Source organism: Anomaloglossus baeobatrachus, chromosome 2, assembly GCF_048569485.1.
Source record: "Anomaloglossus baeobatrachus isolate aAnoBae1 chromosome 2, aAnoBae1.hap1, whole genome shotgun sequence".
Classification (NCBI taxonomy): domain Eukaryota; kingdom Metazoa; phylum Chordata; class Amphibia; order Anura; family Aromobatidae; genus Anomaloglossus; species Anomaloglossus baeobatrachus.
Window position 1 is genome coordinate 213,230,715 of NC_134354.1, and position 25,452 is coordinate 213,256,166.

At 45.2% G+C, this 25,452-nt stretch overlaps 1 protein-coding gene across 3 annotated transcripts in view; it reads left to right on the top strand.

Annotated features, from left to right (window-relative positions):
• Nucleotides 1-25,452, top strand: part of MAGI3 (membrane associated guanylate kinase, WW and PDZ domain containing 3) — a 417,907-nt gene that overhangs the window by 349,522 nt on the left and 42,933 nt on the right. For all 3 annotated transcript variants that reach the window (XM_075335593.1, XM_075335594.1, XM_075335595.1), the window contains exons 13-14: nucleotides 2,222-2,313; nucleotides 13,299-13,491. In XM_075335593.1, coding sequence (XP_075191708.1) covers nucleotides 2,222-2,313; nucleotides 13,299-13,491 — 285 coding nt within the window. The remainder of the gene's footprint in view (nucleotides 1-2,221; nucleotides 2,314-13,298; nucleotides 13,492-25,452) is intronic.

Below are 25,452 nucleotides of genomic sequence, written 5' to 3' on the forward strand. Positions count from 1 at the left end.
ATTATGCTGCTTTCAGACTAGGTATCAAAAACCCGATGACAGATTCCCTTTAAGGATACCTCTGTCTACATAAGTTATGTGAGTATTGGTTTGGATTCAGTTGTGAAAATGTTGCAGATTTCACATTTTGCTGTGCAATAGGTAAAATCCACAGTAAAATACGATGTATAATTTGACATGCTGCAAATTTCCAATCCTCAGCAGTGGCTTATTTCTTTCTGAGATTTCATGAAATATAATTCATATAATATATAACGTGTAATAAAACATCATACTTTAATAAGCAATGGATTTGGGAAAAGTGAATTTTTGTTCTAAAATTTTATATATTCTCAAAATATAGATTTAAAAAAAAGATGTAAATAGGAGAAACTGTTTTTCATTATATACAGTGAAAGAAGAAATAATTATTGTAGCTCTCATTATTAACCTATCTGTATCCGTTCTGGTGCATATAAGGCTGTGTGCCCATGTTGCGTATTTGCTTGCAGTTACGCTGCGTATTGCACTGCAGCGTAACTGCATGCGTCCTGCGTCCCCAGCACAATCTATGAAGATTGTGCATAATCCATGCGCACGTTGTGTTTTAGAACGCAGCGTTTCGGTTGCTGCCAAGACGCTGCGTTCTAAAAAGCAACATGTCACTTCTTTTGTGCGTTTTGGTTGCAATGTCGGTCACTCTCTGTCTGTCTGTCGGTCTCTCTGTCTCCCTGTCGGTCGGTCTCTCTCTCTCTGTAGGTCTATCCCTCTCCCCCCTCTCTCATACTCACCGATCACTGACCGAACACTGGTGTGGCGCTGCACGGCTGTCAGACTGCAGCGGCTTCTCCTGCTTTTGAAAATGCCGGCCGCTCATTATTCAATCTGGTATTCCCTGCTTTCCCCATCCACCGGCGCCTATGATTGGTTGCAGTCAGACGCGCCCCCATGCTGACTGACAGCTGTCTCAATGCAACCAATGACAGCCGCCGGTGGGCGGGTCTATGTAGTGCAGTAAAATAAATAAATAAATTTAAAAAAAACGGCGTGCTGTCCCCCCCCAATTTTGATACCATCCAAGATGAAGCCACACGGCTGAAGGCTGGAATTCTCAGGATGGGGAGCCCCACATTATGGGGAGCCCCCCAGCCTACAAATATCAGCCAGCAGCCGCCCGGAATTGCCGCATCGATTAGATTTGACAGTCCCGGGACTCTACCCGCCTCATCGAGAATTGCCCTGGTGTGGTGGCAATCTGGGTAATAAGGAGTTAAAGGCAGCCCATAGCTGCCACTAAGTCCTACGTTAATCATTGCAGGCGTCTGAGACACCCCCAATGATAAACCTGTAAGTGAAAGTAAATAAACACATACACCCAAAAAAATCCTTTATTTGAAATAAAAGACAAAAAAACACCCTCTTTCACCACTTTATTAAAATCCCCAAACACCCTTCCAGGTCCGGCGTAATCCTCACGAGGTCCCATGACGCATCTAGCTCTCCTACATGAAGCTGATAGGAGCGGCCGTAGAACACCACCGCTCCTGTCAGCTCCACACAGCAACTGAAGTGAGTCGCACTCTCAGCGGAGATGTCACTCAGGTTACCCACAGCCACAGGTCTCGGGTGGAGGACTCGAGCTGGCCGCGGGTAACCTGAGTGACGGCACCGCTGATCACGCGGCTCACTTCAGTCACTCAGGAGATTTGCGGTCTCCGGTGAGTCCTTCACCTGTGATCGCAAATCAAGCCGCGGCACACGCACAGAGCCGCGTGATTACAATGAAGTCGGGTGAAGTTCATCCAAGTTCATTCTGATCACGTGGCAGTGTCGCGCAGCCAGCCATGCTCTTTTTGACAGTGTGGTCCCACTCGGCTCTGCTGAAAGTCTATGGGGGATGCAGCAGAGCCGGGTGGGACCGCACTGTCAAAAATGTGCGTTCTGGAAGCATCCAGAACGCATGAATTCAGCAGGAATTCTGCAGTTACATTGCGTCTCAGAACGCAGCTTTTCGGCTGCGTTCTGAGACTCACGTGCAGTAACTTGCACGCTGCGTAATAGAACACAACGTGGGCACATAGCCTAATGGTGCAAGCCACTTCCGCACTGACTCCATGTGACCCGCTCTGTTGTAGCTTTCTATTCTAAGGACGAGTGTTACTAGTATATTGATTGCTTTTTTGTTTCTGGCTTAGTGAGGCCTACAAAGCTTTTTTTTTTTATTTTTATTTTCTGTTCACAGCTCCCAATACAAAGGACTTGGATGTGTTTCTCCGTAAACAAGAATCTGGCTTTGGATTCCGGGTCCTTGGAGGAGATGGCCCAGACCAGGCGGTGAGAACAATGTCCTGCTCTGTATTGTACACACCACGACACCTTTTTTTTTTTTTCTCTCCATTTTTAAGGAAAATTGCACATTAACAAGCAACGTATATTCCTATAAAGCGACCAAGTCCAGTGCTTACCACACTAGAGCTTTACTGCTGTCATGGCTTAGATACCATGACCAGTTACTATTCCGGTCACATAGAACAGAAATATGGCTGATTCTCTGATTTACATGACTCCTCGCTGTTTTTATTTCTATTTTTATTGAAATAAACTATGAAAGTTACAAACAAGTCAAGCAGCGCTCAGACACCAACTGTTTAAAAAAAGAGCATTAAAATAACAGGTATGAAGAATAAGGACGCAGTAAAAGGTCCAGCAAAATAGCAGTTAATGAGAGAAGTATAAGGTATGTTCACACCTAGCATAATTGCAGTGGATTTTTCTGCAGTAAAAACACTTCATACAATACACGCGTTTTTGGTGCATGTATTTAAGTGCTTTTTCGGAGCGTTTTAATGTGAAGAATTCACATTCTGCATTCATTGCATATTTAATCTATGTAAACATGAGATTTCAGAAAGCTCATTCATTTTTCTGGTATTAGAAAACACTGATTATTTTTCCTATCAAAATATGTAGCAAAAATACTACGATTACTCCTCATGTGAATATACCCCAAGACCATCCTCCACTTGTGGACGATGGATCACAGACCTTATGTAGGTGGGAAAACAAGGTCAAAAGTGTGCAATGGTGGACATGTACGAATTATTGCCTGGTCAGTAAGAGCACCCACTACAACATCTACTTATAACAATCCTGGAACTAAAATTGTCATCAGCAAAAACGGACAGAGAGAAGGAGAGATAATGAATAAAAGGGAGGCGAAGAAGACTAAAAAGGAGAGAAGCTGAAAAAATGAAGGAATGGGATACAGTAAATAGAAGAAATAATGTACTGGATTTTCCTTTTAATCTCCGGAACCTCAAGAGGAGAGAAGATATAGATTAATCTTGGTCAGCTCGATTATAGAAAGTGTTCTATCTTCTGAGTATGGAATCCAAGATGCTATCACTCAAAATAGGTTTATCTGTATAATATGGGTCATGATGAGACTCTACCCTTTGTGTTAGAAGTACTCCATAGTCAGAGGAACCTGTCTGCTTGGAATGGTTGGAGAGCTTGCTATAGAGTACACTTGGCTGGCCAGGTTGATATTGGTATTTTATTCATTCAAATAATTTTGGAATTTTAAATACATTTGGAATTTTGGGCTTGGACGTCATGGGGGTGGGGTCTGAGTGATTGACACTCTTCCCCACTGAGTAGTCCCCACCCCTCTGACTGAAGCCCGGAATGAGCTGAGATCTCTGTTAGGGAAATACAAGCTGTACTAAGTCTTTTCCCAAAAACCTTTATATCATTCAGTTCAGCTTCCAGTTCTCTATGACATGCTGCCCATAGATTGTACAGCATTTCCAAGCTTTTTTTTTATTATTATTATTATTATTTATTTATAGAGCACCATTGATTCCATGGTGCTGTACATGAGAAGGGGGTTACATACAGAATACATATAAAAGTTACAATAGACAGACTAGTACAGAGGGAAGAGGGCCCTGCCCTTTCGGGCTTACATTCTATAGGATGTTGGGGAGGAGACAGTAGGTGGGGTGTAGGTGGGGCGGCAGCTCCGCACGGTGGTGTGGCGGCAGCTCCGCACGGTGGTGTGGCGGCAGCTCCGCACGGTGGTGTGGCGGCAGCTCCGCACGGTGGTGTGGCGGCAGCTCCGCACGGTGGTGGGGCGGCAGCTCCGCACGGTGGTGGGGCGGCAGCTCCGCACGGTGGTGGGGCGGCAGCTCCGCACGGTGGTGGGACGGCAGCTCCGCACGGTGGTGGGGCGGCAGCTGTGGTGGTGGTGGTGAAGCAGTGAGGTCATTGAAGGTTATAGGCATTTCTGAACAGATGAGTTTCCAAGTTCTCTTTGAAGTTTGCAAGTGTAGTAGATAGTCTGACATGTTGAGGCAGCAAGTTACAGGAGACTGGGGATGCTCGGGAGAAGTCTTTGAGTCGGTTGCGTGAGGAGTGAATGAGAGAGGAGGAGAGAAGGAGATCTTGGGAGGATCGGAGATTGCGTTTTGGAGAGTAGTGAGAAATTAGTTCAGAGATATACGGAGGAGATAGATTATGGATGGCTTTCTAGGTCAGTGTTAGTAATTTGAATTGGATGCGGTGGAAGATTGGGAGCCTATGGAGGGATTTGCAGAGAGGAGAAGCGGGGTGGTATTGAGGAGAGAGGTGGATCATTCGGGCAGCTTCCTTTTAGAGTCCTCCTAAAGCAACTTTGTAAATCCTACTCCAGTCCCTTCTTGGACTCTGCAGTCATGATTTATTACCCTAAATGATAGTCACGTGGGCTCCCACAATGCACTACCGCCTTTCTCAGGAATCTGAAGGCATTCTGAAGTTATTGCTCTGTCTGATTGTGGAATAAAAACTAGTCTTTCCTATAAGCACTTAGTGATTCTCTAGCATAAATCAGACCTGGACAGATCCCAGATGTGCAGTAGCCAGGGCTCTTAGATATTGTGCTACTGGAGCCGTTTTCTATTGATTTCTATGTAAATTGTTTACAATGAGTCACTAAAATTTCCTTTTGCAGTTATAAAACCAGTTTCTAAAATGTTTTGACCATCCCTGGTATAAATGTGTTTTATTGAGTAGAGTACATGTAATTTCATAGTATTTACTGTACATTTTTTAGGCTTTTTTTTTTTTTAAAGTTTCAGGTGGCAAACATAACGTACAGTGTGGCTACATGCATAATCGGCCTTCATTTAAGTTGTCTAAGCTTCCTATAATAAGTCTTTATACCCCTTAAGCTCTGTCACATTTCTTATACTTTAACCGGTACCATCTACTTACATAATCACCAGTTTTGTCTGTTCCCCTATTCAGTTATGCACCGCGGCATTGTCCGTTGCGCAGCCGCAGTTCGAACGATGCTCCGACTTCCGGGTCCTCACTGCACGCACGCATACACACAAACACACATAGCAGACACACATATACACACACATAGCAGACACACATGGCAGACACCAAACACGTACACACACATAGTGCACATGCATGTATACACTGAAAACAGACACACACACACTGTATACTCGCCTGTCCAGGGCCTCCGCAGCTTCTGCTGTCAGCCCTTTACTGCAGTTGAATGCTTTGTGGCGCCGTAAAGTATTCAACTGCAGTAAAGCCATGACATTAACCTGCAGCGGCCGCTTTGTACACCGGACGCTATCACAGAGGTGTCTGTGTACTGCAGCTGGAGGCTCCGCGGGCACAGAGGACAGGTGAGATGCTGCATAATAGGGGACAGAAAGGAACCAGCAGGAGCACAATGTGCTCATTACTGCAGAGGACATCAGCCCCCCCCTCACCAGATCTGTATGCCCCCAGCCCCCTCCACCAGATCTGTATACCCCCAGCCCCCCTCCACCAGATCTGTATACCCCCAGCCCCCCTCCACCAGATCTGTATTCCCCCAGCCCCCCTCCACCAGATCTGTATTCCCCCAGCCCCCCTCCACCAGATCTGTATACCCCCAGCCCCCCTCCACCAGATCTGTATGCCCCCAGCCCCCCCACCAGATCTGTATACTTCCAGCCCCCCCACCAGATCTGTGTGCCCCCAGCCCCCCACCAGATCTGTGTACCCCCAGCCCCCCCACCAGATCTGTATGCCTCCAGCCCCCCACCTGATCTGTATACCCCGAGCCCCCCTCATCAGATCTGTATGCCCCTAGCCCCCCACCAGAACTGTATGCCTCCAGCCCCCCACCAGATCTGTATGCCTCCAGCCTCCACCAGATCTGTATGCCTCCAGCCCCCTACCAGATCTATATGCTTCCAGCCCCCTACCAGATCTGTATGCTTCCAGCCCCCCACCAGATTTTTATGCCCCCAGCCCCCCCACCAGATCTGTATGCCCCCAGCCCCCCCACTAGATCTTTATGTCCCCCAGCCCCCCACCAGATCTTTATGCCCCCAGCCCCCCCACCAGATCTGTATGCCCCCAGCCCCCCCCACCAGATCTGTATGCCCCCAGCCCCCCCACCAGATCTGTATGATGCCCGAGCCCCCCCAACCATATCTGTATGCCCCTAGCCCTCCACCAGATCTGTATGCCTCCAGCCCCCCCACCAGATTTTTATGCCTCCAGCCACCCCACCAGATCTGTATGCCCTCAGCCCCCTCCACCAGATCTGTATGCCCTCAGCCCCCCCACCAGATCTGTATGCCCTCAGCCCCCCCACCAGATCTGTATGCCTCCAGCCCCCCCACCAGATCTGTATGCCTCCAGCCCCCCCACCAGATCTGTATGCCCCCAGCCCCCCCCCACCAGATCTGTATGCCCCCAGCTCCCCAGATCTTTATGCCCCCAGCCCCCCCACCAAATGTGTATGCCCCCCCACCAGATCTGTATGCCCCCAGCCCCCCCACCAGATCTGTATGATGCCCGAGCCCCCCACCACTAGATCTGTATGCCTCCAGCCCCCCCACCAGATCTTTATGGTAGTGGGCAGAGAAGAATGGCTGTCAGGCAAACACGTGCTTAGCATACGGCTGTCTGAGGTTTCTGGCTAGTGCCTCATGTACTGTGCGGTTGGTGGCCGGATAGCCTGTGGGTAGTATATGTACTGTACACTATATATCTCTTAGACAAATTGATTGCTGTGTAATAAATGTTCTGCACCGCTTCATTCTATTTGGAAACAACATTTCGGACCCAGTTTGTTAGGAATGAAGTCAAGTACAGAGATAAATAATTAAAAGGCCCTGTGTTCTTCAGCGAGTGATTCCAGGTACCTGCAGTGCCTGCACGCTGTGTTATGGCTCAGTTTTCTCCTATGCATGCCCAATAATTTAATATAATTGAAGACGACAGGAAACCACAGCAACAAGGCATACGCTGCCCACCGCTGTCATTTTTGAGTTGATGAAATAGTGAGAAATCAATGTAAATGTGTCGGATACAAAGGGCATGCAGTTACAATATATATGCGGAATAGCAGCCACTAAGAGGATCTGACCTTGCGTGGACTCGTATAGGACTTTGCTAGTGAAGCAGCTCTGGTAACCGGTGATTGCTAGCATCGGCAATAATTGGGAACGTTTGCTGTGCAAGGCCGTTGTGTGGCAATTTGCATATAAAGCTCTTTAAACAACTACCAAGACAAAGCGCAGATAATTACACCTAAATTAGGAGCCTTCATCTTCCTTGTAATCTTTAATTTACCGGTTTGTCACCAGGCATCTTCTTATTGATCTTAAAGGGAGCCTGTCGTCAGAAAACGAGCTCTTGTTTAAATCACATTTTTGTGACTTTAATTCAATCTTTATTTCAGATTTTTTTTCTCCCTATCACGATCTGTATTAAAAAAAAATAAAAATGAGAACATTTTCACATTTTCCACCATGACTATTCAAGACGCCAGCTTCCTGTTCTTTCAGGATATACATATGTATATTCGCGTCAATAGACTGACTCAGACCTTATGCTTTGTACTTAAATATTGAGCATGTGAAAAGATTATTGCAAATGGAGCAGGAGTAATTTAGAGTGTTGGATCCCTTGTTATCAGCTGTGCAAGGCATTGTAATCCTGCCTGTGATGATAATGAGTTAACTGAAAACTCATCCTGAAACAAGAAGTGTAATATAGTGTCACGGGTGACACAGTCATATGGTTTCTGGCCTTAGAACACAGCCTTTAGCTGCACAGAATGTTTCCTGACTTTCCATTGTTCCTGCTGTCAGTATTCAGTGATATAAATAGCTTTCCTGCTGGATTCATCTCTCCCCTTTTAGACCCAGCAGCAGTTCGCCTTCCTCCCAGCTGCTGATAATCAGCATTGTCTTGGTGCTTAAATATCCCTTCCTTTCTTGGACAGGTGCTGATGATATTTTCAGTTCATTCAAGCCTTGGTTGCAAGCAGGTGGCTTGTACTCCTCTGTGGAGTCGTTGCTGAAAACTTTGCTGAACTTCTACCTGTGTCATCTGTAGATAAGTAGTTCATGCATTTTCCCCCTGTGTGGTAGTAGTGGGGTTGACGAAAAGCTCATACCATCCGTTCCCTATTTAGAGTCCAGCATTATAGATACCTAGGGTCAGGTATCTGGCTCTGTGCATAGGTGCAGAACCTTTTTAAGGTGGAGAGGCACCCCAGGGACCAGCAGTACACAGTGTGCAGACTTATTAGGCAAGTTGTATTTTAGCGGATTTTTTTTATTATTGATCAACAACTATGTTCTCAATCAACCCAAAAGACTCATAAATATCAAAGCTTAATATTTTTGGAAGTTGGAGTGGGGTTTTTTTAGATTTGGATATCTTAGGAGGATATCTGTTTGTGCAGGCAACTATTACTGTGCAGAATTATTAGGCAACTTAATAAAAAAACAAATGTATTCTTATCTCACTTGTTTATTGTCACCAGGTAAACCAATATAACTGCACAAAATTTAGAAATAAACATTTCTGATATGCAAAAACAAAACCCCAAAAAATTAGTGACCAATATAGCCACCTTTCATTATGATGACACTCAACAGCCTACCATCCATAGATTCTGTCAGTTGCTTGATCTGCAGCCACCACAGCCTCCCAGACACTGTTCTGAGAGGTGTACTGTTTTCCCTCCCTGAAGATCTTACATTTTATGAGGGAAACACAGGTTCTCTATGGGGTTCAGTTCAGGTGAACAATGGAGCCATGTCATTACTTTTTCATCTTTTAGACCTTTACTGGCCAGCCACACTGTGGAGTAGTTGGATGCATGTGATGGAGCATTGTCCTGCATGAAAATCAGGTTTTTCTTGAACGATACCGACTTCTTCCTGTACCACTGATTGAAGAAGTTGTCTTCCAGAAACTGGCAGTAGGTCTGGGAGTTGAGCTTCACTCCATCCTCAGCCCTAAAAGGTCCCACAAGTTCATCTTTGATGATCCTAGCCCATACCAGTACCCCATCTCCACCTTGCTGGCGTCTGAGTCGGAGTAGAGCTCTCTGCCCTTTACCGATCCAGCCTCTGTCCCATCCATCTGGCCCATCAAGAGTCACTCTCATTTCATCAGTCCATAAAACCTTTAAAAAAAATCAGTCTTAAGATATTTCTTGGCCCAGTCTTGACGTTTTATCTTATGTTTCTTGTTCAAAGGTGGTCGTTTTTCAGCCTTCCTTACCTTGGCCATGTCCCTGAGTATGGCACACCTTGGGCTTTTTGATACTCCAGTAATGTTGCAGCTCTGAAATATGGCCAAACTGGTGTAAAATGGCATCTTGGCAGCTTCACGCTTGATTTTCCTCAATTCATGGGCAGTTATTTTGCGCCTTTTTTGCCCAACACGCTTCTTGCGACCCAGTTGGCTATTTGCCATGAAACGCTTGATTGTTTGGTGATCACGCTTCAAAAGTTTGGCAATTTCAAGACTGCTGCATCCCTCTGCAAGACATCTCACAATTTTGGAATTTTCAGAACCAGTCAAATCATTCTTCTGACCCATTTTGCCAAAGGAAAGGAAGTTGCCTAATAAGTATGCACCCCTTATATAGGGTGCTGATGTCATTACACCACACCCCTCCTCATTACAGAGATGCACATCATCTGATTTACTTACTTGGTAGTTGGCTCTCAAGCCTATACAGCTTGGAGTAGGACGCATGTATAAAAATGATCATGTGATCAAAATACTCTTTTGCCTAATAATTCTGCACACAGTTTGTTTGCTCATGGGTCACCATCTTCCCTTTCTCTAGACAAAGGGTTTCCCTTCTCTTTCGCCGTTTGCTTGGTACTTCATCGTACCTAGTGTGACATATAGCTCTAGTAACCAGTGTGAACATTGTCTGATTACTAATTTTTTGTTAATACGGATCATGATATGAATTTTTTTTTCTCACAATAAACTGCTTTAAAATAATAGGTAATTTTCTGATTATACTGCCTTTAAAATGCCTAAAAAGTAGGGCAATCACTATGTATTTCTGGTTCTCCAGTGCAGGTAGTATAAATTGCTATAAGCAAGATTTAACTGAGTAATAAAATTCTATGTAAGTGATACCTTGCGCTGTATATTGTTTGTTATTAGATGGAGAGAAGTCAGTGTATTCCATGCAATTGTTTATTCTAAATAAATTTGACTAAAACTAAGGGAGGTGTTTATAGATACTTTGTGCCACTTTTATGACTTGAAAAATTCCCAAATTGTGTGCATTGTTTTTGCCCAAAAACGTGCAACTTCTTTTTTTTATTATTCTTTCGTTTGGTAGTTTGGTATACAGTACTTAATTTGTATGGGAATGTGGGCTTGGTTGGCTTTGCAAAGAAGTCAAAGCCTGAGAATTCTGACTGTTCATAAGGTTGAATTTCTCATTTCACTAGGCAGGCGCTGTAAAAATTGGAGACGCGACTCTAGACAGAAATATGTAAGGATTAGAGCTGAGCGGGCCCGGGCTGTAAAAGTCCGTATCCACGCGGTTTCAGCACTATTCCCGGGCCCGGGATTCCGGCTGCACGATCCGGAATCGGCAATTAATAAAAATGTTAAAAATCAATAAATAGCGTTTCATATTTACCGGACTCTGTCTTGGCGGCACACTTGCTTCCGGGTCGCGCTTTCACTTCCTGTGCTGTGCACGCAGTCTCACAGCTTTCCGTGTTTTCCCCGCCCACCGGCCGTCCTCTCAGCTGTGATTGGTTCCTGGCTGATACGCCCCTCAGCCTGTGACAGTCTCTGCCGCGGTCATCGCTTATCGCGGCTCAGTAATAGACTGCACTCAGAGCGGGCGGTCGTGCTCTATGGCTGCTCGCTCTGAGATGTAAAATGTAATAAAATACAGAGGAATAAACGGGTATATGCTGCGCTTAAAAACCACTGAGGTGGAAATAATGTGAAATTTCTCTTTTATTTACAGCATTCCTACGCGTTTCAGAGACAAAAGACCGTCTCCTTCTTCAGGGAAAAAAGAAATCAATGATTTCTTTTTTCCCTGAAGAAGGAGATGGTCTTTTGTCTCTGAAACGCGTAGGAATGCTGTAAATAAAAGAGAAATTTCACATTATTTCCACCTCAGTGGTTTTTAAGCGCGGCATATACCCGTTTATTCCTCTGTATTTTATTACATTTTATATTGTGCATACGGGGCCGCTGCTTGAACCGCACGGACACTCACATGCTTTTGAAGGAGTTGTGACTGGCACAGCCCCATCAGGTGAGTGTTACTGTTCCTTTCCTATCACCTCTTGTTATATGGGGTAAGACCCTATTGCGCCCTTTTGTCTCCCCACCTCTAGTTCGCTCTGAGATGTAGCAGAGCTGGATGTGTCGCCGCGGGACTTCTCCTGTGGATTACGTCAGAGCTGCAGGGTGTTTCGGGTTAATAAAGTGGTGAAGGAGGAGTGTTTTGTATTTTATTTCAAATACAGGATTTTTCTGTGTGTCTGTGTTTATTTACTGTCACTTACAGGTTTGTGTGATGCGGGTATCTGACAGACGCCTGTACCATCACAAACCTAGGGTTTAGCAGCAGCTATGTGCCGCTATTAACCCCTGCTATTACCCCGACTGGCACCGCATCACGCCAGTGGGAAGAGCCGGTATCACACACCGGTATGTCACATCTAACAGATGCGACATACCGGACGGCTGCGGGCTGAGGATATACCAGCCCCCAGCCGGCGTTACCTTGGCTGGATGTGAAGATTAGGGGGACTGCACGTGTTTTTTTTTTTTTTTTACGTTCACCGGAATCACACGTGCGAGGGGCTATGGCAGCACCCGGCAGCCTCGCACGTGTGACTCCGAGCACTAGATAAACAGCACAGATACTGCGTGACGACTGGGGCTGCAGCCGAGCGCTATAACTCTGCTGCCGAGTGTGTTTACCACCGTGACCGACAATGCACTGCTTTCCCCGCCCACCGGCCGTCCTGGCGCCTGTGATTGGTTGCAGTTAGCTGCCACGCTGCCACTCAGGATGGGGGCGTGTCTAGCTGCAACCAACACACATCGGTGGGCGGGGAAAACCATGAATATTGAATTGTCGGCTCCGGAAGGTAACAGCGTGACCCGGAAGGAGTGTGCCGCCATGACAGCGCCTCGGTGAGTATGCCGCGCTCGCTGCTAGCCCCCTAGCCCCTCCACAAACGTTTTAACCCTCCGGATTCCGGTCCCCATTGACTTATATGGGCACTGGATTCCGGAGCGGATCGGACTTATTTTTAAGTCTGTTAACGAGCCGCCGGCCCCGGATTATTGCCATCCTGCTCAACTCTAGTAAGGATGTGTAAAATGTTTCAAACATAAACATGGGCAAACTCGCAGATGTTCGGGTTCGGCGGGTCTAGACGGACTTAAAGTCAGGTTTGGGACTGGACTTGAACCCTAACCTGAGCCCGGACACTGAATGCTATATAAGTTTATGATGACCCAAACTTGTGTGCTGTAAAATGGTGTTATTATGGGGGTTTAGGGGCTGTAAAAGAAAGCAAAATCGAGATTAAAGAAGTACAATTATAGTTACTGAGTTTCCACGCAGCTGTCACACTGCTTCCAGGTCAGCTCATTAAACCTTCTGAATATGTACTGCTTCCCCCGCCTACTCTTTGTGACAGTGTCTGTGATTGGTTGCTGTCAGACTGCCGGCGTCTGTGATTGGTTCACCTCACAATAGCTGTCTAGGTCTAGGAGTAGAGCGTAAAAATAAGTAATTGGAAGAAAATGGCGTAACCACCAGGATTTGGCTCATCTAATGGATGTGCCAATTCTGGGGCGGCTGCAGGCTTCTATTTTGAGGCTGGAGAGGGCCCAATGACCATGGGTCTGACCCATCACTAATCAAACATTATATTACAAAACAATAAAGCCACAAAAAAATGACTTCAAAAATTCTTCTTATGATCATTTTTTTTTCTTTGCAGATTTATATCGGGGCCATTATTCCCTTAGGAGCTGCAGAGAAAGATGGCCGCCTCCGTGCTGCTGACGAACTAATCTGTATTGATGGAGTACCTGTGAAGGGAAAATCCCACAAACAAGTCTTAGATTTAATGACCACTGCTGCTCGAAATGGTCATGTGCTACTTACAGTGAGAAGGCAGATATTCTTCACAGGTAGGTAAAAGTTTTAAAGGGCTGAAAAGGAGCTCAGGTCTCCATTAGTTTGGGCACGGCATCTAAATAAGACACAGTTACTTAACTGGGGATTTTAATCATTATTTGATTCTTCAATTTGTATTTGTTGTCCAGCTAATATTGAACATATTATGCAGAGCTCATGAGTATGGAGGCATTCTGCTACAAGGTCTACTTAAGTCTTCTACTTAAAACTTCATGAACACCAACTGGAAAGTCTATTTTCCATGAACGCAGATTGTTCCTATGCATTCACAGTTATGGCAATGAATGATCAGTACAAAAGGAGAAAAAGGCAGATTTTTTTTTAATATGTATTACAAAGTTTCTTATCTTCTCGTTTATTAATAAATGACATTGGTTCTCATCTACAGTGCCTTGAAACAGTATTCATACTCCATGAACCTTTCCACATTTTTTCACATGACACCCACAATTTTAATGTATTTTATGTGATATACCAACACTAAATTAGTAAGTATTTGTGAAGTATAAAGGAAATGATACACCGCTTTCTAAATATATAAATCTTCTAATTGTGACATTGATTTGTATTCATCCCCCTGTACTCTGATACGCCTAAATAAAACCCTAAGTGACCAATTGCCTCCAGAAGTCACCCAATTAGTAAATGGAGTGTACCTGTGTGTAATTTATTCTCAGTATAACTGCAGCTCTTCTGTGAAGACCTCAGAGGTTTGTTTGAAAACATCAGTAATCAAAAAGCATCATGGAAACCAAGGAACACACCAAACATGTCAGGGATAAAATTGAAGAGAGTAGAGAACAGTAAAGCAGGGTTGAGTTATATAATAAAAACAAGCTCTGAACATCTCACAGAGCACTGTTTAATCCACCATCCAAAAATGGAAGACGTATGGCACAACTGCAAACTTACCAAGACATGGCCGTCCACCTAAACTGACATCCCAATCAAGAAGAGCACTAATTAGAGAAGCAGCCAAGCGGCTTCATGGTCACTCTGGAGGAGATAGAGATCCACAGCTCAGATGGGAGAATCTGTCCACAGGACAACTATTAGTCATATACCCCACAAATCTGGCCTTTATGGAAGAGTGGCAAGAAATAAGCCATTTCTGAAAAAAGCCATAAGAAGTCCTGTTTGCCGTGTGGAAAAAAAAACATGTAGGCAACACAGCTAGTATCTGATAGAAAATGGGCTAACAATTCAAATAGTTTCAGGATAGTCAAAAGTACATATAAAGTGAAAAAACAATCCCTTTAAAAATTCTATTTTATTAAATACGTCTTAAAATTACCCAAGTGATTCACCTGTACAGAAATTATCAGGGGTAGTATAAATATACACCAGGGATGCCACCCCTATTTAAAAGGAAATTCAAACAAGAGCAACAAAAAGGAGTGTGGGGTCCCAGATGGGATTAAATTGACCCTATTATGGACCTACCACCTCAATCCTTCCTACCGACGGAGGTAATACCGCCTTAACTTAATTGGGCGCCCCCGTTCCTCAGTGGCTATCCCTCACCCTAATAATTTCCCTACCATATAAGGAAAAAATGAGAGTGCCTATGCAAAATACTAATAATTATTGGTTGGCCTTATTAGCCCTCAATGGATCTCAAAGAGAGGGCAATGGTTAAGAAAATGCTCTAGTCAGATGAAACCAAGGTAGAACTTTTTAGGCGTGATGAAAAACTAACGCTGCATGTCACCCTGAAAACACCATCCCCACCATCAAACATGGTGGTGTCAGTATCATACTGTGGGGATGCTTTTCTTCATCAGGTACAAGGGAATTGGTTATAGTTGAAGTAAATACAACGACAATACATGACAATTATGAAAGAAAAATGGTGGCAGTGTCATGCTGTGGAGATGCTTTCTTCAGCAGGGACAGGGATGCTGGTCAGAGTTGATGGGAAGATGGATGGAGCTGAACACAAGGCAATCCTAGAGGAAAACCTTTTAGAGCCTGCAAAAGACTTAAAACATAAAATCTCAATAAAATACATTTAAGTTTGTGGGTGTAACCTGGAAGAATTTTTAAATATTCACAGGATATGAATACTTTTTCAAGGCACTATATATAATTAATTATTCCATCATTGAACTTTCCGACCTTTGCATGTCCAATTACAAATTACAATGGCCTTTTCATAATTCTTGCGTTTCATTGACCTGACCATGGGTTTTTATCTGTGACCACCTCTCCTCCATTCTGCACACAGCTCTCATCCTGACCTTTTTTGCTTTGCTCCCAGCAGTAAGCTGTTTGAGAAATGTTAGAGATCTGCTCAATAAAGGATTCATGATGGATCACTTCTGGCTGGCATACGTTTTACTGCTTCTTAGATTAAATCAATGTTGCGAGTTTTCCAACCCTCATATTCTGAACAGTACTTCTGCTGGTGGGAAATTATTTTTCCCCGCGGAGACTTAAAGGTGTCATCTGCGCTACTTTGCAAAAGACGGAACATTTTAGAAAACATCAGTGTAATTATCTCCCATAAACAAATGGGACGCTCCCGCTAAGAAATTTCCCATTGTTTATTAGGGAACGTGAATCTTCAAGGTTATCAGCACAAAAAATGGAAATACTTTCTGTCCAATTACATTCAGTAAGTACATTTGTGCTGAAAAATACCCCAAACAGCCTGACCCAGAAATGGCAGAACACAAGCAATGCACAACACGATCCTGACTTTTTTAGTTTCCAATGATTATGTAGTAGATGAGATTGAGATAATAAAGCCCAGGATAAATTAGCACTTGGCAAAGCTGGTAGTAAGACATTATCCGGGAAACAAGCTTCCATTTGCCATATCATTCTGGCATCGTCCTAGAGTCATTATTACATATATATATAAAAAGGGTGGTTCACCCATATTTTTTTTATTGTCTAGTTTGATATTATATTGAGAAACAATGTTTCTCTCAAATACCCTATGTTGGCAATAGTGCCTGTGAGAGGCGCTATTGCAGACCGCTGCTCCCCGCTCCGGTGACGTCACATCAAGTGCCGCACACGTCACATCCCTGTGGCCGGCTGCAGTCTTCCTGACTCACTGGGCTGTGAGGGGTGTTTCACCACTTGTCACAGCACACACGTCTCCTGCTTGCAGCGTTCTGCTGTGAGGGAGCAGGGAGCAGATGTGCTGTGACGAGCGGTGAAACACTGCTCACAGCTCAATGAGTCAGGAAGACTGCAGCTGTCTGCAGGGATGTGACGTGTGCGGCACTTGACGTGACGTCACCGGAGCCGGGAACAGAGGTCTGCAATAGCGCCTCTCACAGGCACTATTGCCAACACAAGGTATTTGAGAGAAACATTGTTTCTCAATATAATATCGAACTAGACAATAAAAAAATATGGGTGAACCACCCCTTTAATGAATGGTAGCCGGCACTGAGAGACCACCTCAAGGCCCGCATACATATTACGTTTATACCAGAAGCAATAGATTTGTGATTGCATCCCTGGATATTAATGGGGTTGTTTGTTTTTTTTTTCCCAAAAAACTGCACACTTGGTTTCCAACGGCTCACGACAGGATACTCCAGAGGTCTGTGCTGGCTCCGGAAGTGTTGTCTGCCCCATTTGGAAGTCACTAGTGTAGCTTGTATGCGCTTTTCTAGCCATCTGACGAACTGCAGCCCATCACAGACTGCAACGGTTCTGTGCCTTCCAAGTAGAGTGGCCAACACTCTTGGAGCCGGCGCAGACCTCCGTAGCTGTCTGTGCTAGATCTATGGGGGCACTGGAAAGGGAGTATGCCTATGTTTATTATTTTTAAGCAAACTAGGCCTTAAAAAGAATAAAAAATGTACTGTCTGACATTTTTCTTATTATGTCTCTATATATTCTGTATATTCTGTAAAGTGCAAATAAGAATTGAGTTATTAAAAAAATAATCCATAGATGCCATGAATAGTAGGGCAGTGAGCACCTAACCACTATACAATATTACCTATACAAATTTCCTGGAGGCTTTCCAATCATTTTTCCTAAGGTCCTGTTATAATTGCGTCTGTATTAGTCCTGGCATTAATGTGCATCAAGGTGGTTGTCTACAACTTCTTCGTAAAATATTACCTTCCATACCAGTGCTGTCAGCAAAGGGCTCCAAGGGCACACATGATACTTTCCAATATCACATAAGCACAGCAGCGAAATGGTGGTCACTTATGGGCTGTTACTTTCTTCAGATAAACCTTGAAGGAGGTGTCAGAACTGCAAAGCATTAGTGGCCACCATAGCTCCCAACCATCCCGGATTCAGAGGGACTGTCCTGGTTTGAGGGCACTGTCCCAGCAGGTCAGGTCTTTGTCCAGACTTCCCCTCACTCTGTGTGATGTTCTCCCTCATCGCTCTTTAGCTTCTCCTCCGCCTGTGCCACGAGACTTTTGTGAATACGCATTCAATTAAAATCCCTTCTTTTCTTCTGATCTGGTGATGCCGGGAATCAAACTCACAACCTGTATCATTGCAGGCAACGGCTAAAACTATGAGCCACATCCTGTCAGGTTCACTGTGTGGGGTTTTTTTTGCATTTTTTCATTGTATTAGTGTTTTTGATGCAGATGTGAAGCAATATTTTTAATAGTACAGAAAGTTTTGATTGTACACTTAAAAATGCAGCGTTATTTATTTATTGTTTTTTGTGTGTGTATTTTTTTCAGGCTTTTATAGAGAAAATGCACCAAAATTGCAGCGTTCAATAGCCTCTAAGGCAGGAATTTTCATGATCTCGCATTCACTTTCCTTGAATATTTAGGCCATGGTCACATGTAGCATAAATGCATTTTTGGTTTTCTTTTTTTTTTGGGGGGGGGGCGGTTTGCTGTCTTTTTTGCACAAAAACTCTAGTGTGTTTTAGGCTATGTTCACACTTTGCTCTCTTGGCAGTAAATTAGCTGCTTAAGGCCCTTTTACCGCGGATTTTGCCGTGGATTTGCCACGGATTTGCTGCAGAAAATGTGTCGAACATTGCTGCTGTCATTTCCCAGCACAACCTATGGGTTTTAAAAAATGCTGTGCGCACACTGCGATTTTCTTTATACCCGCGGATTTTCCGCTGCGGAATTAATGAGCATGTCCCTTCTTTTCCGCAGGTACCTGCGGTTTTTGCCATAGATAATGGTAAAAATCCGCAGCGACCAACCTGCGGAAAATCCGCAGCAAAAACGTGGGTGCGGTTTTAACACAGGTGCGTTCTTTCAGAGGGTCAGTTTTATTCTTAAGAAAAAGGCACTTTCTAGTGCGCACATAGCCTAAAAAAGCAGGTTTTGGTGCATTGTGTTGCTTTTTTTTGGTGCAGATTGTTTGTCAATTGTGTACAGTATATCGTATGTTTAATAAACTTAGTTTTAATCACTAAAGACACAGCAAAAATACCTGGTTGCATTTTTTGCACTTCCTCATTGCTTTCTACGGTGAAAAAATGCTGAAAGGATTGACGTGCTGCCATTTTCAAAAACGCAGTAGTTTTTCATTTCAGTCAGGAAAAAGAAAATCAATCATGTACATGAGATTTCTAGAATCTCATAACTTATGGTATCCTGTAAAATCTGCTTTTAATTTGCATTAAAGCAATTTGTGTCAATACAGAAACACCTAAAAAATCAACAATAAACACAATATATGTTAAAGTGTATTCATATAGGACAAATAGAAAAAACCCTCGGTGTCCTTACAACACAAAACAACAAACCAAAATCGAGATATGGTTCAAAAATAATTTTTATTTGATAATAAAGGAGCAATAATGGTAAAAAATGACACCAACAAAAAGCAATCCAGAAAAAGGCGTCCGTGGGGAAAAATAATAAATTGCTCACAAAAAATCAAACTGAGCAATAAAGTGCATATAGGTTTAAATATTAACAATATGAAATATAATAAATAATTTCAATTAATACAAAATAATACCCATAACAAATCTAAGTTATTGCACAAATCCACTAATGTAAAAATATATATATCACTCCAGAAAAGTATTTTTTTATATATATATCTGTTGCACTGATAAATCCGTAATATAGCAAATATGGAGGCTTTTTACATTTATAAAAAACAATATTGCATGATAGAAAAAATTATAAATATATATTGCACATACCCTATTGCACCAAAAAATAAATAAATAACTATTTCACAATTAAAGTATATCTAGCAGCACAATCAAGGCTCTATTTTTCAGAGTCAGGGGCCAATAAAATATCAATATCCCAATGCATTGCAGGGTGATAGGAATTGGAAGCACCCTGCATGCATATAACTACCGTTTAAACAGGGAAGATAAGAATGGCCAGGCCAAACAATAAGTGAGCAATTTACCAAAGTGAATCTGCAATGTTCACCACGGCAAACGCCGGCCCCTACGTACGTTTCGGTATTCCTTCATCAGGGGGTGAAGTCAGACAGCGTGGTGCCATATTTATATGACGTAGAGCCAATGGAATGTGAGTGGACATGCGGTCATAGAGGGTCCCAGCCAATCACCTCCCGCCGCGTCACGCCACCAATGACGATCCGGTCACATGACCAAAGCGTCATGGCAACGAAAGATACAGAGAGAGGAGACAGAAGGGGCTCGATGTCATGTTATAAATCAACCACTAGATGGAGGTACAATATCAAAATAACTATGGATTAGGACTTAGTGAGATTAAAATTATACAAAGTGTGAAAAATAATTACTGAATAGTGCCTACACCCAAACATAGATATATATATATATATATATATATATATCTTTTTTTTTTTTTTTTTTAAGTATACATACATACGTGTATAATATATATATATATTTCTTTATACATATATATATATATATATATATATATATATATATATATATAAAGAAAAACAAAAAGCCAGCACCAAATGTGCACTTCAGCACCAAAAATTCCAAACTGTACTTATTATAAAAAATTTTGAGATTTTTGGCAAAAAATTGCAATTTCTTGAGCTGCCTCGCCACGTCACGGCAAATCTCATTTGAGGCAGCCCTACACTAAAATATTTTTATAAAATGTGCCATACGGCCTCACATATGAATAGTAGAACTGCTCTTAGCAGCACTCACCTGGTCTATTTCAATCCCGTACCCATGACTGAGTCATGGCTGTGGGCGGGACAGGTCCAAGCAAATGCTGCATGAAGCAAACAGCCTGTGGACAAGGCCTGATGACAATGTGAACAGTCACCAACCGCCAAAATCTAGACAGATGGAATACATCCCAAATTGGGGTGCATAGCAAGGTGGAGGTCAGCCACCGACCAATTCAATGAAGAAAAACAAAAAGCCAGCACCAAATGTGCACTTCAGCACATATATATATATATACACACATACATATATATATATATATATATATATATATATATATATATATATACATATATACATACATAAAAAGAAATATATATATATATATATATACATTATACACGTATGTATGTATACTTAAAAAAAAAGATATATATATAAGTATACATACATACGTGTATAATATATATATATATATTTCTTTTTATGTGAGAATATATATATATATTGTGAGACTGTGACCGGGGTTATCTATGACGGCCGGTATGTCTCGCCCCGGTTGTGCTCACTCCATGATAGAAAGTGGATCCACTCTAGGGTTAATGCTGTTTCCCTACAGGCTGAAGGAAGGGTTAAATGGAAACAGGAACGAGGGGCAGGTGTGCCGGGTGTGAGGGAGTGATCACAACTCCCTGAGTCTCTGCTGGAGAGACATGTATATTGCTGTGGATTTTTGTTTGGACATTAAACACCGTGTGCTGTGAACCTATATGCCTGGATCCCGTGTCTTCTGCTGCGCAGCCGACCGCGCTACCTCACATATGGTGGAGAATCGGCGGGCATGCCAGCCCGGTGAGGTGTACTTCCTTTTCTGGTGATCCGGTAGCACATGTCCTGGATTCAAGCAGCTATACTACGGCCCAAACCCAGCGACGCCATGGAGGACATACTAAGGCATTTGGCTCAGGCTAATGCACAGCAGCAGCAGGCTAATGCACAACAACAAGAGGCTAATGCACAGCAACAACAGGTGAATACCCACCTGCTCCGGACGTTGGAGCAACAGCAGCAACAGCACCAGCAATCCTTGAAATTGCAGGAAAAAAGGCACCAAGAACAGATGGTTCTCCTGGCCAAGTCAATCCGTGCCGGACCGGCAGCAACAACCCCGGGACCGGGTGACGACGGCAGCGTCCGGAAAGCGGTGAGACAAGCGTTGCAAAAGATGACCCCGGGGGATGATGTGGAAGCGTTCCTGGCAGTGTTTGAGCGGGTGGCCGAGCGGGAAAAGCTGCCGACCCCCCAGTGGGCTGAGGTATTGTCGCCCTATCTGACGGGGGAACCCCAAAAAGCGTACCTGGACCTCGGTACCGAGGACGCCATTGACTATGTGACCCTGAAAGCCGAAATACTGGCTCGGTTGGGGGTGAATACCTATGTACGGGCTCAGCGGGTAAATCAGTGGTTCTATGAGGAAGCCAAACCCGTACGCTCCCAGGCCTATGACTTATTACATCTTGTAAAAAAAGTGGTTGCAGCCTGACACTCTGAGCCCGGCGCAAATGGTGGAAAGGGTAGTAGTGGATCGTTTTGTGCGCACTTTACCCGTCACCGTTCAACGGTGGGTAGGACTGGGTGACCCGAGTACCCTGGACCAATTAGTGTCCCTGGTAGAGCGGCATGTGGCTACGCAGGACTTGATACGGGACACTGAGACTTTGCGTACCGCCCGTCGGTCCGGCCCCTCCAAGCCTAGGGCCAAGGACCCACCGCCGACACCGGTACAGGAGTCCGCTACCATCCTGGCTGAGGCCGCGCCCGCCGTTCCTGAGGTCCGGAAGGCCATGTACCCTAAACGACAACTTGTCAAGGGGGTTTCCTTCCCTATTAGATGTTGGCGGTGCCAGCGGGTGGGACATATGGAAGCCCAGTGTCCCCTGACCACGGAGCCCATGGATTGTGGGGTTACCCGGCGGGGTTCAATGTATGCTCAGGTGGTGTGTACCGCTGACCTGGTTCCCCCAGAGACTGAGCCCCACTTGTGCCAAATACAGGTGAATGGATGTCCGGTTACAGGATTGTTGGATTCCGGAAGCTTAGTGACCCTTGTGCGATCCACCTTGAGGGCTAAAGTAAAGGCCACAGGACGTACCGTGGGGGTGGTTTGCATACATGGGGACCGCCGAGACTATCCCACGGGGATTGTCACCATCACAGCACCTTGCGGTCAGGTGCAACATGAGGTGGGACTGCTTAACACTCTTCCTTATGACGTGATCCTAGGACGGGATCTGCCCTATTTTTGGACTTTATGGAAGGGAACCCCTAGGTCCCCTCCGATATTGGTCAGTCCGGGGCCTGAGCCCTACAATCCTGAATCCGGGACACCTGCCGTAGGGGTCCCCATGATAGGGACAGAATGTGAACCCGATAGGTCGCCCCTAGAGGTATTGGCAGGAGAGGCTGAGACGGTCGAGCCCATCCCGGACTTGGAGGCATCCCCGGATGCGTTTGGGACAGCCCAACTCCAGGACCCTACGTTAATACATGCCCGGAATAGGGTGTTAGTAATTGACGGGGTGGCCCAGCTGCCCGGTGCCCAGGTAAGGTACCCCCATTTCGCTCTTAAACAGGATTTACTCTACCGGGTAGATGAAATACGGGGCGTGGGGGTGGAGCAGTTGGTGGTGCCCCAGCCGTATCGCCGGCGGGTCCTCGACTTGGCTCATAAACATCTGATGAGTGGCCACCTAGGGGTCAAGAAAACGCAGGAGCGAATATTGCAAAGGTTCTATTGGCCCGGGGTCTTTGGGGAGGTAAAACGGTTCTGCGAAACCTGCCCGGAGTGTCAGCTTACCGCACCACTGGTCCACTTTCGCAGTCCGTTGGTGCCGTTACCCATTATAGAAGTCCCTTTTGAACGGATAGGGATGGATCTGGTGGGGCCCCTCGTAAAGTCTGCTCGAGGGCACCAACACATCCTAGTGATCGTTGACTATGCCACCCGGTATCCAGAGGCGATACCTCTCAGACATACTGCGGCGAAGCTTATAGCTCGGGAGTTGTTTTCTGTGTTCTGCCGGGTGGGGTTGCCCAAGGAGATCCTTACGGATCAGGGGACCCCATTCATGTCTAAAGTGACCAAAGAACTATGCCGGCTACTCCAGATCAAGCAGTTGCGTACGTCTGTGTATCATCCTCAGACGGATGGGTTAGTAGAACGATTCAATAAAACCCTGAAAACCATGCTAAAAAGGGTGATCTCCAAAGACGGGAAGGACTGGGATATGATGCTTCCCTATTTGATGTTTGCCATCCGAGAGGTGCCACAGGCATCCACGGGGTTTTCGCCTTTTGAATTGTTATACGGGAGACATCCCCGGGGATTGTTGGACCTGGCAAAGGAAACATGGGAGCAAGAGCCCACCCCCCATAAAAGTGTGATTGAACACATTTTAGGAATGCAGAACCGCATAAGCGCGGTCATGCCAATTGTGAAGGAGCATTTACAGGAGGCTCAGGCCGCGCAAAGCGGCCGCTATAATAGACAAGCCACCGTGCGGACCTTTAAACCCGGGGATCGGGTGTTGGTATTAATCCCCACGGCGGAGAGTAAATTCCTGGCTCAGTGGCAAGGCCCCTACGAGATAAAGGAAAAAGTCGGGGTGGTCAACTATAAAGTATTGCAGCCCGGTAGGCGGAAACCTGAACAAATATACCATGTCAACCTATTAAAACCGTGGCAGGAACGGGAAAGCCTGATGGTTGAGTTTCCCCCATCTCCCTCCTCTTCGGGTCGTTCACTCCCGGCTTCAGCGACCTCCGGAGAGGACGAACCGGAAGTAAGGATCGGAGAAGCCCTCACCAAGCAACAGAGGCGAGAGGCCAGACGGCTGGTTCAGCAGAACCCCGATGTCTTCTCCGAGTTGCCGGGTAGGACCAGTCTGATACGACATGACATTGTCACCGAGCCCCACCTGAAGGTACGCCTGAAGTCATACCGCGTGCCGGAGGCTCGAAGACAAGCCATATCAGAAGAAGTGAAGACAATGCTACGCCTGGGGGTCATCGAAAAATCCCGGAGTGAATGGGCTAGTCCCATTGTCCTAATACCAAAACCCGATGGCTCCTTAAGGTTCTGCAATGACTTCCGGAGATTGAACGAAATATCCAAGTTCGATCTCTACCCCATGCCCCGGGTGGATGAGCTGATTGATAGGCTGGGACAGGCGCAATATTTTACCACGCTCGACCTGACCAAGGGGTACTGGCAGGTGCCACTGACGGAGTCCGCCAAGGAGAAAACCGCTTTTGTTACGCCGGAGGGTCTCTTCCACTATGTTGTCTTGCCTTTTGGGTTACATGGCGCTCCGGCCACGTTCCAGAGGTTGATGGACTTAGTGCTGGAACCCCACCAGGCGTATGCATCAGCGTACCTTGATGACATCATTATTTACAGCCCCGATTGGCAGACCCACTTGGAACAGGTACAAGCGGTGGTGGACGCGCTTCGAACAGCCGGATTGACAGCCAATCCCAAGAAATGTGCGTTGGGACTCACGGAAGCCCGCTACTTGGGCTACGTGATAGGCCAAGGAGTGATAAAGCCCCAAATTAACAAGGTTGAGGCGATCCAGAAGTGGCCTAGACCCCTGACCACAAAGCAGGTTAGGGCCTTCCTGGGTATCGTGGGGTACTACAGGAGGTTTGTAAGAGATTTTGCGGGACTATCAGCCCCCTTGACGGACCTTCTCAAAGGCAAGAAGTCCGTCATGGTGTGCTGGACTCCGCAGGCCGAGGACTCCTTCCGGGCCCTGAAGGGGGTCCTGTGCGGACAACCCGTTCTGGTCAACCCTGATTTCCGGAAGGAGTTCATAGTACAGACTGACGCCTCTGAGGTCGG